This window comes from Mastigoproctus giganteus, chromosome 6 (assembly GCF_048544385.1).
Source record: "Mastigoproctus giganteus isolate SK-2022 chromosome 6, ASM4854438v1, whole genome shotgun sequence".
NCBI classification, from domain to species: Eukaryota; Metazoa; Arthropoda; class Arachnida; order Uropygi; family Thelyphonidae; genus Mastigoproctus; species Mastigoproctus giganteus.
In genome coordinates, this window is record NC_143580.1 from 126,878,417 (window position 1) to 126,890,889 (window position 12,473).

Sequence of the window (12,473 nt, forward strand, 5' to 3'; positions counted from 1 at the left end):
AACTTTCACATTTACTCCTTTCTGCGACCAGTCTAATCTTCTGAAAGCTTCAAGGGCAGCAGTAAACAGCTTCAGAGACATTGTGTCTCCTTCTCGAACTCCTATCTCAATTTTAAATTTCCTACTGTCTTTGTCTAGTCTAATAAAGGAGGTAGCACTTTCATATATTTTCTTCAAAATCATAATATATGGGGTATCAATGCTTTCTCTTTCCAGTGCCCGAAACATTGGCTTATGCTGCATGGAGTCAAATGCCTTTTCATAATCCACAAATGTCAGGCATAATTGGTGTTTTATATTCATTTGCTTTCTCCATTAGCTGTGATATTACATAAAGGTGATCCATAGTTGAGAATCCTATCCTAAAGCCAGCTTGTTCTTTCGGTTGATTCTCATGAAGTATTCTTTCTAATCTGTTAGAAATGACACTTGTGAACAACTTGTAGATGTGGGATAACAAGCTAATTGGGCTATAATTTCCAATTTCTGATTTATCTCCTTTCTTATGCAGCAAAACTATGATTGCATTATTCCACTACTTAGGCATCACATCTTTTCTAATGCACTTTGTGAAGAGCCTTGCCAGTTTTTGTGTTATGTCTCTTCCTCCCAATTTTATCAACTCTACAGTAACTTCATCTTCCCCTGGGGCTTTCCGATTCTTCATTTTCTTCAATGCATGTTCTACCTCATCAGGAAGAATATCGGGTATGTCGTATGTGTTGCTACTTTGCAATCCATCTTCCCCACTGCTGCCATCATTCCCCTGCTCCTTGTATAATTTTCTATAGTAGTCTTCTGCTATTTGAATTATGCCTTCTCTGCTGTTTATAAGTACACCATCGCTATTCTTCAGTTTCAGTATCATTTGTCTTTCTGTATTACTGCTCATGGCTGCTGATTTAAATCCTTTGTTTTCCCTTAATGCTTGTTCTACTTTTCTTCTGTTAAATCTTCTTATGTCCTCTCTGAGTCTCTTTCTAATGGCTTTGCATAACTCAGTATACTCAATTTTCTCCCTGTCAGTGTTTTTCTTGCTTTTCATTTGTTGTCTTTGGTTCATCATGACAAGCGTTTCTTGACTAATTTTTTCTTCTTTGGATTTCTTTTTCCCTATAGGTTTCTTGGGCTTTATCACTTTCAAAAAGTTCTAATATTCCTCGTCGATATCTTGGTCCTGAGCAGTCTGCAGAAGCTCAAACGTGATCTTAAGTTCCAGTACGTACTGCTTTTTCTCCTCTTCTATTATCTCAAAGACCTTTGTATTATTTACTCGAGTCAGTTTTCTTCCTTTCCTTTCCTACATCTATATCAAGTGTACATCTTACCATTCTGTGATTAATTCCAACATTTACCTTATTCAGGACGGTAACATCATTCACAATATATCTTCTGTTAGTGAGGATGAAGTCGATTTCATTAGTAGTTAATCCATTCGGACTTTTACATGTCCACTTTCTGTTCACTCTTTTCTTGAAAAAAGTGTTCATTACTGACAGTCCTTGAGATTCTGCAAATTCACAAGTCTTTCGCCTCTTTCATTTCTAATATTTCCTATAGATCCCCTTTCTGTGCTGTTTTGTCTTTTTCCAACCTTAGCATTGAAGTCTCCCATAATAATAGTGTAGTGGGTTTTCTGCTCTTCTAGAAGACTCTCAATTTCGGTGTACATTTCTTCAACCTCTTCATCATCGACGTTGGTGCATAAATAATTATAATCTTTAGTTTTTCCTCTTAGAAATCTTCACTATTAGTCTTGACACTCTTGATGATGTACTTTTGAATTCCAAAATGTTGTTTTTAAAATCTTTATGGACCAGAAACCAAACTCCACCTTCACTCCTTTCACTGTTTCCATTGTTGTACAGCAGATTTTCACTTGATAAACTTATAAGTGATTAATTTCTTCTTCTTGTTTAAGCCCAACCAATGATATTCCAATTAACATTTTCTAATTCCTTTTCAAGCTCTAATATCCTGTCTTCACCAATGAGTTTAAATGTACGAACGTTATAACAGGGCAAGTTCAGTTTCCGTGCATGGCAGCCTGGTCATACCCAGAGATTCTTAGCACCCTCTGCTTCCACTCTGATCCTCTCGCTACCGTAAGAGCGAGAGTGAAAGCTGCTGGGGACTGGGAGCCATTTGTTTCGTCGTGCTGTCATATGCTGGAGAGTTTGGTCTTTTCTTCATCACGCTGACCAGGCGTCTTGAAGAGAACCACTCTACACGTTCGTTGCCACTTAGGTGACGTAACAGGGCTTACCATTGAGAATGGTGTGCACGAGTGGATTTTAGGGAGGCAGGCCAGCCGGACTTCTCCTAAATCTTCTGTAATAGAGAGATATTGGATCCATCAGTGTTTCAGGCTGAGTGTCTGAAAACACACAGGATACCTGTTCCCCTCTAAGCCGCTTATGTCACACCAAACAGAGTCAATATTGCATTGTCCACCAACACCAATTGGATGTTCTTCCTTCGATTTTGTGTTTCTTTACATTTCAAAATGTAAGAGCAATGAAGTATTTCTTAACTAATAGCATAACCCCTCCTTCCTTTCTGTCCTTTCTGTACACATTCATTCAAGGAATTAATCGTGGATGCTACTAAAAGTTTCATACCTATTAAGAAATATTGTTCAAGGTTTAGGCCTAAATGGTTATCTAATGAACTAATGAGACTCATAATAACAGAGAAGAAAAATGCATTGGATGCATACAAATTATCAAGCGACTCAGAATCCTATGGCAGATATAAGCTAGTCTGTAATCAGGTCACAGGGAGGTTAGGCAGGCGAAGGCAAATTACGAGAAATCCTTGGCAAAAGATGCTAAGAAAAACAGCAAGGATTTCTTTACTTATATAAACTCTAAAAGGAAGGGGATGAATCTGATTGGTCCACTTGACATTGATGGTTCGACTGTTGATGATCCTTCTCAGATAGCAAACAAACTGAATGAGTATTTTGCATCTACATTCACACATGAGGAATTAATAAGGTTTGAAACTGGCAGAAGGTTATCAAACTGCAGCAGGATACTCAATCATTTTGTAATAACTGAAAGCAAAGTGGAGGAGAAATTGTTGAAGTTAAACACCTGGGGTGGATGGGATCTATGCAGTTATATTAAAGGAGGCGGCAAAGCAACTAAGCAAACCCTTAGCCATAATTATGAGAGCATTCTTGGATTCGGGGGAGGTCCCCACAGACTGGAGATGTGCAAATGTATCCCCAATTCACAAAGAGGGATCGAAGGATGACACGAGTAATTACAGACCAGTTAGTTTAACTTCTGTTCCGGGTAAAATAATGGAGTCACTGGTTAAAGATGCATTGCAGGATCATCTAGAAAAGACAGCAGCAATAATTCAGACATAGCATGGGTTTGTTAAGGGAAAGTCTGGTCTGACAAATTTGATAGGATATTATGATGTGTTTACAAAGGAACTGGATGTAAAAAATAATTTTGATATCATATATTTGGATTTCAGGAAAGCTTTTGACACTGTTGCGCATGGAAGACTATTGTACAAATTGGAGCAGAATGGTATTAAGGGTAAGTTGCTACAATTGATAAAAGGATGGTTAAGTGGGAGAAGACCGAGGGTGGTAATCAATGGGTGCTGCTCTTCGTGGACTAATGCTATTAGTGGAGTCCCACTAATAACATTAGTGGGTTCGGTGTTAGGTCCACTGTTTTTTGTATATTTATCAATGATATTGATGAAGGTATATCAGGCTTAATGTCGAAGTTTGCAGATGATACAAAGGTTGGCAGGGTTGTTAATGACAGTAACGGCAGAGTGCTACTGCAACAGTATCTAGTTAATTTGGGCAAATGGGCTAAGAAGTGGCAACTGAAGTTTAACCTGGACGAATGCAAAGTACTGCATATGGGTAGAAGTCACCCCAGAGAAGCGTACCAACTGTGTGGTACTACACTTAAGGTGGTAGAAAATGAAAGACCTGGGAGTAATTGTGCAGTCATATATGAAGTTTTCTGAGCAATGCAGGCAGGCTGCCAGAGCAGGTCATGGGGTTTTGTCAATGATATATAGGAATTTTGCTAGCAGGGAGAAGGAGGTGATTGACTCTCTGTATAAGGCAATGGTCAGGCCAGGCCTTACGTACTGCGTACAGGTCTGGAGGCTTCATTTTAGGAAGGATGTAGATTTACTTGAGCATGTTCAGAGAAGGGCAACAAGATTGGTGAGGGGAATGAAGGGATCCTCTTACCAAGAGAGGCTTAACTTCTGCATATTGCAGTGGCTGGAGACTAGGCACCTGCGTGGTGATCTGATTGAGGTATATAAGGCCTTGAATGGGTTGAGCACGCTGAATTCAGATGGGATCCTTCCACTTGTTCAGATTACGAACCTAAGGGGGGATAAATTCAAATTAAGAAAAGACAAATGTAGAATAGATGTGCAGAAATTTGCCTTTAGCCAGCAGGTGGTTAATAAAAAAGCTTAGAGGGGAACAGGTATCCTGTGTGTTATCACACTCAGCCTAAAACACTGATGGATCCAATATCTCTCTATTACAGAAGATTTAGGAGAAATCTGGTTGGCCTGCTTCCCTAAAATCCACTCATGCACACCTTCTCGATGGTAAGCTACATCACTTAGGTGGCAACAAACATGTAGAGTGGTTCACTTCAAGATGCCTGGTCAGCGTGAAAAGGAAAACACCAAACCCTCTGGCACATGACAGCACAACAATATAAATGGCCCTCAGTCCCCAGCAGCTTTCACTTTCCCTCTTACGGCAGCGAGAGGATCAGAGTGGAAGCAGAGGGTGCTAAGAATCTCTGGGTATGACCAGGCTGCCATGCATGGAAACTGAACTTGCCCTGTTATAACGTTCGTACATTTAAACTCATCGGTGAAGACAGGATATTAGAGCTGGAAAAGGAATTAGAAAATGTGAATTGCTATATCATCGGTTTGGCTGAAACAAGAAGAAGAAATTAATCACTTATAAGTTTATCAAGTGGAAATCTGCTGTACACCAATGGAAACAGTGAAAGGAGTGAAGGTGGAGTTGGGTTTCTGGTCCATAAAGATTTTAAAAACAACATTTTGGAATTCAAAAGTATATCACCAAGGGTGTCAAGACTAATACTCAAGATTTCTAAGCGGTACAAGCTAAAGATTATAATGATTTATGCACCAACATCGAGCCAAGATGATGAAGAGGTTGAAAAAATGTACACCGAAATTTAGAGTCTTCTAGATGAGCAGAAAACCCACTACACAATTATTATTTGGGACTTCAATGCTAATGTTGGAAAAATGCAAAACAGCGCAGAAAGAGGAACTATAGGAAATTTTGGAATTGGTGAAAGAAATGAAAGACTTGTGGAATGTGCAGAATCTCAAGGACTGTCAGTAATGAACACTTTTTTGAAGAAAAGGGTGAACAGAAAGAGTCCAAATGGATTAACAACTAATGAAATTAACTTCATCCTCACTAACAGAAGATATATTGTGAATGATGTTACCGTCCTGAATAAGGTAAATGTTGGAATTGATCACAGAATGGTAAGATGTACACTTGATATAGATGCAGGAAAGAAAGGAAAAAACTGACTCGAGTAAATAATACAAAGGTCTTTGAGATAACAGAGGAGGAGAAAAAGCAGTATGTACTGGAACTTAAGAACAAGTTTGAGCTTCTGCAGACTGCTCAGGACCAAGATATCGACGAGGAATATTACAACTTTCTGAAAGTGATAAAGCCCAAGAAACCTATAGGGAAAAAGAAATCCAAAGAAGAAAAAATTAGTCAAGAAACACTTGTCATGATGAACTGAAGACAACAAATGAAGAGCAAGAAAAACACTGACAGGGAGAAAATTGAGTATACTGAGTTATGCAAAACCATTAGAAAGAGACTCAGAGAGGACATAAGAAGATTTAACACAAGAAAAGTAGAAGAAGCATTAAGGGAAAACAAAGGATTTAAATCAGCAGCCATGAGCAGTAATACAGAAAGACAAATGATACTGAAACTGAAGAATAGCAACGGTGTACTTATAAACAGCAGAGAAGGCATAATTCAAATAGCAGAAAACTACTATAGAGAATTATAAAAGGAGCAATGGAATGATGCCAGCAGTGGGGAAGATGGATCGCAAATTAGCAACACATACGATTTATCCAATATTCTTCCTGATGAGGTAGAACATGCATTGAAGAAAATTAAGAATCGGAAAGCTCCGGGGGAAGATGAAGTTACTGTAGAGTTGTTAAAATTGGGAGGAAGAGACATAACACAAAAACTGGCAAGGCTCTTCAAAAAGTGCATTAGAAAAGGTGTGATTCCTAAGCAGTGGAATAATGCAATCATAGTTTTGCTGCATAAGAAAGCAGATAAATCAGAAATTGGAAATTATAGACCAATTAGCTTGTTATATACCCCATCTACAAGTTGTTCACCATGGTCATTAATAAGAGATTAGAAAGAATACTTGATGAGAATCAACCGAAAGAGCAAGCTGGCTTTACGACAGGATTCTCAACTATGGATCACCTTCATGGAGAAAGCAAATGAATAGAGAACACCATTATGCCTGGCATTTGTCGATTATGAAAAGGCATTTGACTCCATACAGCATAAGGCAATGTTTCGGGCACTGGAAAGACAAGGCATAGATAACCCATATATTGATTTTGAAGAAAATACGAGAGTGCTACCTCCTTTATTACACTAGACAAAGACAGTAGGAAATTCAAAATCGAGAAAGCAGTTCAACAAGGAGACACAATATCTCCGAAGCTGTTTACTGCTGCCCTTGAAGAAGCTTTCAGAACATTAGACTGGTCGCAGAAAGGAGTCAATGTGAACGGAGAGTACGTAAACCAGAGTTAGTAAGGATTTTGGACTGAAGTTGAATATGGCTAAAACAAAAGTAATGATGGACAAGTATGCCACGTAAAGGGAAATAATTATTGAAGGAGCAATAATTGAAAAGGTGAAGTGATATACTTATCCTGGACAAGTTATTAGCTGTAATAATGATAAATGACTGGAAGTCAAGCGAAGAATAAATTTTGGATGGATAGCATTCAGGAAATATAGTTACATACTGAAGAGCAATATCCCAGTTTGTCTGAAACGTAAAATAATGAATCAATGTATACTCCCCACCATGACTTATGGAAGTAAAACTTGGGCACTCACCTAAAGAATGACAAAAGAATCACAAAGAGAAGCTGAGAACTACACAGCACAGAATTGAACGAATTATACTGGGAATCAGACTGTTAGATAAGAAGAGAAACATAAGGATTAGGCAGCAAACTCAAGTAAAGGACTTTATCAAAACTAAAGAACTAAAATGGTCTTGGGCAGGACACATAGCTCGAAGACATGACAGATGGACTAACAAAATAACAGAATGGTACCAAAGGTGAGCTAGAAGAAAACCTGGAAGACAAAGGCGGAGATGGATAGATGAAATTCACAAGTTTGTGGGTAGTTAATGGATGGCCAGTGCTCAAAAACAGAATGAACTGGAAAGTTGCTGGAGAGGTCTTCATCCCGCAGTGGATTGAAAATGGCTGATAATGATGATGGTTAATTGCTGGAACAAACTTCCATCTGTCGTTGTGGAAGTTGAAAGGTTAAATAAATTTAAGGATTAACTGGACAGGCATTTGGAGGGAATGGTGTGATTTTTTTTTTTTTTTTTTTGGCTTATGCTGCATAAGCTCATACACTTGCTTTCTTGCATCACATGCCACTACTACTACTACATTGTACTCTGCAGAATAATTCTGAACTGATTATATCTGAGTGACACCACTTCTCTGATATCCCAACAGTATTTTCCTTTGATGTCTTGACTACCACTTCAAGCTCATCAAATTTATTAACTATACTCCTAGCATCAGTGTACATGCACCTGTTTCTACTTTTGGTTACCCTAACACAGCCCTTGTATTTATTTGTCTCCCTATGACTCCCAGCAATTGGAGAAATCTCCATTGCTTTGCTTTCCAGATCTGCTGCTCATTCTAATAGAAGCAGCGCAAGAATGACTTTTGTCTCTGCCTGCGGCCACTGTTAATCTTCTAGTCAGCGTATCCCCCGTCCCAAACTAACAGTTTTCCAACCCACCTACCAATGCCTCGATAGCATCAGGAAATATTCTTGCACCCTTTCTATTTAAGTGTACCCCATTCCTGTAAAAGCAGTCTCTCCTGTCAACAAGCACAGACCAAGCTGAAAAAAATTCTACCCCTTGAGCCTTGCACAATCTCTCCAGGGCCAAATTGATCAACAAGGCTCTCATCATATACTCCCTCCTATCGTTTCTGGGCAGAATTGTAGACACTTTCACATTTAACCCTAACTTGCAACTTTTTTTCAACATTGACTTGTAATTGTTGAGTAAATCTGCAGATCTTTTAATCTTAATGTCATTACTTCCAAAAATATCACCTTTTGTGCCCTTAAAACATGATATCTGCTCTACAACGTCATCAACTTTTGCCTCTGGCAGACATACCCTGGTCTTGTTCCACCAATCCTTCTTGCATTGTATATTCCCCGTCTCCCTGATATTCTAAACATCAAATGAAAAAAGAACACAATATTAAAATACTGTGGGTAAACTTGACCAGTTGTTACAAAATATATCTTAGAATGTTGTATAATGCTAGAATAAATTTTCTGCTATTGTAGTCAGCAGGTGAAAGGTGTGGCAAAATTCAAGGAGGAATTGGATAGGCAATTTTTAATGCTGGAATAATTGTCAATGTTTATTTCAAGGAATGAATGAAAAATAAATTTGTTCTTTCCGTAAATATGCTATTTTAATATTGATTCTGATGAACATTTAAAGTACACACACAAACTTTCATCATGTAAGTTTGTTTCCACATCGTAAGCCCAGATAAAAATAAACATTCAGTATAAAAGGAATGTTTCAGTATATTCTAACTGAAAACAATGAATGAAAGATAGAAAATAAAGGGTGCAGCAGGGAAAATCAAAAAACAACTTGTGAATTCTCTACCACTAATTTTTCCATGTGTATGTGAAAGACAGCATATAAAAGTAATCACAAATAACGAATATCATAAAATATACCCACCTAGGAAATGAAGATCTTTCTCGCTCTAAATATTCTCCTAATGCTTTCTGGATTTTACCCAGAAGGTCAGCCAATCGTTCAAGAGACCTCTGAACACCTGGGATATTAAGAATATCCATAACTAGGGGTGACTTGGCTACTTTTTTCATCAGGGTTAAAAACTCAGCACTGATGCTAAAAGCATAGGATAAAAAAAAATAATAATAATATTTTTCTTAGTTTCAAGAGAATCACAATAACCATCAAAATAACAAAATTATTTCAAATCACATATCACAAATGCAATACACACACACACACACACACACACACACACACACACACACACACACACACACACACACACACACACACACACACACACACACACACAGTGGATTCCGGTTATTTGGGCCACCGGTTAATTGGGGCAACCATTTATTTGAGGCAAATCTTAAAAAACAGAACCCAATCGAGAAAATGGCCAGGATTTACTTCGCTTAATTGGGACAACATGCCATTTAATCGGTACAGGAGACCGCAAGCACCGGAGATTACCCTACGATTTTCTCCGACCATACCATGTGGTTCGGTCGGATTTGTGGAGGTCACAACCATAAAACAATTAGCAGTCACCTGTTTATTGGGCTTTTCTGTTAGTGCAATCTATCATGAACGAATAGTAAACTCGATCTTATTGAATTTGCGATAATACCGACAGCTGGAATTCTGTGGGTTATTGTGGTAAAATGTGTTTACATTTCCATGGAATCTTCAATCATATAAAAAAATTACTTTTCAGACTCTCTCTTCATTCCTATTTTTAAAGCTTCGTAAAATTGTTACTCCGTTCTCACTTGTGTGTATCGTGTTACTTGCAATTTGTGCGTGCTGTGTTCTTTGTCATTGATTGCTTATCATTTTACTGTGTTAAATTTTAATGCCCACCTACAAATGTCAGTGAACAGAAATGTCAACTAGTATGTACTTATTACAGTACATATTAATTATTCCGATTATCACGTATCATTTAATTTTTTAATTGGTAAGGTAAGAAAGGGTAAATTTGTGCTTAATATATCTTTACTTTTATAGCTGTGGATAATATTCCTATTTTCCATAATTAGAATCACTGTTTAATAGAATTAAAATTCAATTCACAAACGTGATCACAATGACCGGCACTTACTACACATCGTATAGCGAACTGTACTTTATTGTAACGTGATTTGATTGTACAGTGAACCAATTGTAAAGTGGGGGTCCATTGTATTTTTTAACTTTTTTTTACGTGGAAATTCGGATAATTGGGGCAACCGCTTAATCAGGCCAAAATGCACTAGTCCCGATGTGTCCCAATTAACTGGAAACGGCTGTGTATATATATTGCATAAATTATATAATTTATTAATAACATATCAAAATTAAATGTTTTTCTGTTAAATTTCAGGTTTATAAGAATTAGTCCAGTAGGTCCGTGAACAACATACTTCTGTTACACTATCTTAGCATGAAGGAAAACGTCAATAGAAAACGTCATGTTTCAGAAATAAATGTCTTTGCTCTAAAGCAATTTGGGATAGAGAAAGTTTATTTCACTGATTTTAAAGTTTCTTTAAAATCAATAAGGTAAAAATCTTCCCTATCAGATTATAGTAAGCTTCACACAATTACTTGTTTCAAAGCAAAAAATGGGAATACCTGGATAAAAATTAACTTGCTGAAAGGATATCATCAAAATGCACACAACTTAATTAAATTGTATTCAATTTTATTATAGAACTCATCATTTAAACAGCATTTATCTAATCTTCATATTAAGTGAAGTGGAGGTAACATTGTAGTATTCTTCAGTATTCTCCAACCAAGTAACAACCGTAAAATAAAACATTTATAATTAACCTTTTGAAAAGCAACTAAAGAAAAAAAAATTAACATGACATAAATAGGAAAGTGAAATTAGTTAGGCATACAACCTACCACTCTTCTCCAAAACAGGGTGGGGGAGAACTGGTATAAAGCCACTGCTTTAGCTAAACTTTCAGATTATTGTTAACCAATACTAATTAACTAAAATGTTCGAATCACAAACAAACATGTTTTAGACATTTCAACATTAGTTGGACTTTTAACAACAAAACATATGTATCAACAGTCATTAGTTTCACGTTCAATGCATGTGTGCAGGAGTTACACTATTAGGTGAGGAAGAGAAAATGCTCTGTTAATCAAATGAAGGTCATTGCTCAAAGGATAAATAATTACTAACAGATTAAGTTAATAAATTAATTATTTTTCCCAAAATATTTAGATATATCTTTCAATTGCTTTCCGTTAACAGATACACAAAGATGGTTACTAGAAGGAAGTGTGTATACTTAATGCTAAATGTACAAGAAACTACAGCATTTTAAGATCCAAATAAATATTCATTAACCACACCTTAATCAATTAAAACATATATATAATAATAATAATTTAAAATTATGGGGAAATCAGCTAACACTAGCAGCCAGTGCAATACGAAGTCAGTTTGGTGTCAAATAAGCAAAGGGAAAACAAATACGAGGGTAAGAATGTGTTATAAGAAAAATTACTGGTAACAATATAATGCAAAACTACATATCAAAGGGAAAACAAATACGCGGGTAAGAATGTGTTATAAGAAAAATTACTGGTAACAATATAATGCAAAACTACATATCAGTATTAAACTTCAGGTCTTGCATCATTTGCCACTACTACTACTAATACCTGATTTTCTTCAAAAATTGAAATAAAATATAACATCTATATATGTACATGGTATATATATCTATATATGTATATGGCAATGGTGTACTTGCTACTAAATAGTAGAAGTCATAGTCAAATAGAATTATAATATAAGGAGCAAGGGAATGATGGTATTCTATACGGGGGAACCAACAGATGATGTTACCAACAACAAATTCAAAATGGGAAGCATTCAAAGAATTAATCTTGGAAGCCACTAGGCTTTTCATACCAACAAAGAAATATTGTTCAAGATTTAGGCCTAAATGGATGTCAGATGAACTAATTACACATGTGACAAGAAAAATGCATGGGATACATATAAATTAACATGTGACACAGAAGCCTATGATAAACATAAGCTGGTCTGTAACCCAGTTACAAAGGAGGTTAGGCAGGTGAAGGCAGATTACGAGAAATCTTTGGCAAAGGATGCAAAGAAAAACAGCAAAGATTTCTTTACTTGTGTGAACTCTAGAAGGAAGGGGATGAATCAGGTTGGTCCACTTGATATCAGTGGTTCAACTGTTGATGATCCTGCTCAGGTAGCTAACAAATTAAATGAATATTTTGCATCGACATTCGCACATGAGGAGTTATTTGTAGAATGGAATG

The 12,473-nt window shown here is 36.7% G+C and overlaps 1 protein-coding gene across 2 annotated transcripts in view; it reads right to left on the reverse strand.

The window, feature by feature from the left end:
- Dhc64C (dynein heavy chain, cytoplasmic) overlaps nt 1-12,473 on the reverse strand; it is a 1,460,071-nt gene that overhangs the window by 1,006,072 nt on the left and 441,526 nt on the right. For both annotated transcript variants that reach the window (XM_090376486.1, XM_090376487.1), the window contains exon 30: nt 9,105-9,278. In XM_090376486.1, the coding sequence (XP_090232612.1) occupies nt 9,105-9,278 (174 nt within the window). The remainder of the gene's footprint in view (nt 1-9,104; nt 9,279-12,473) is intronic.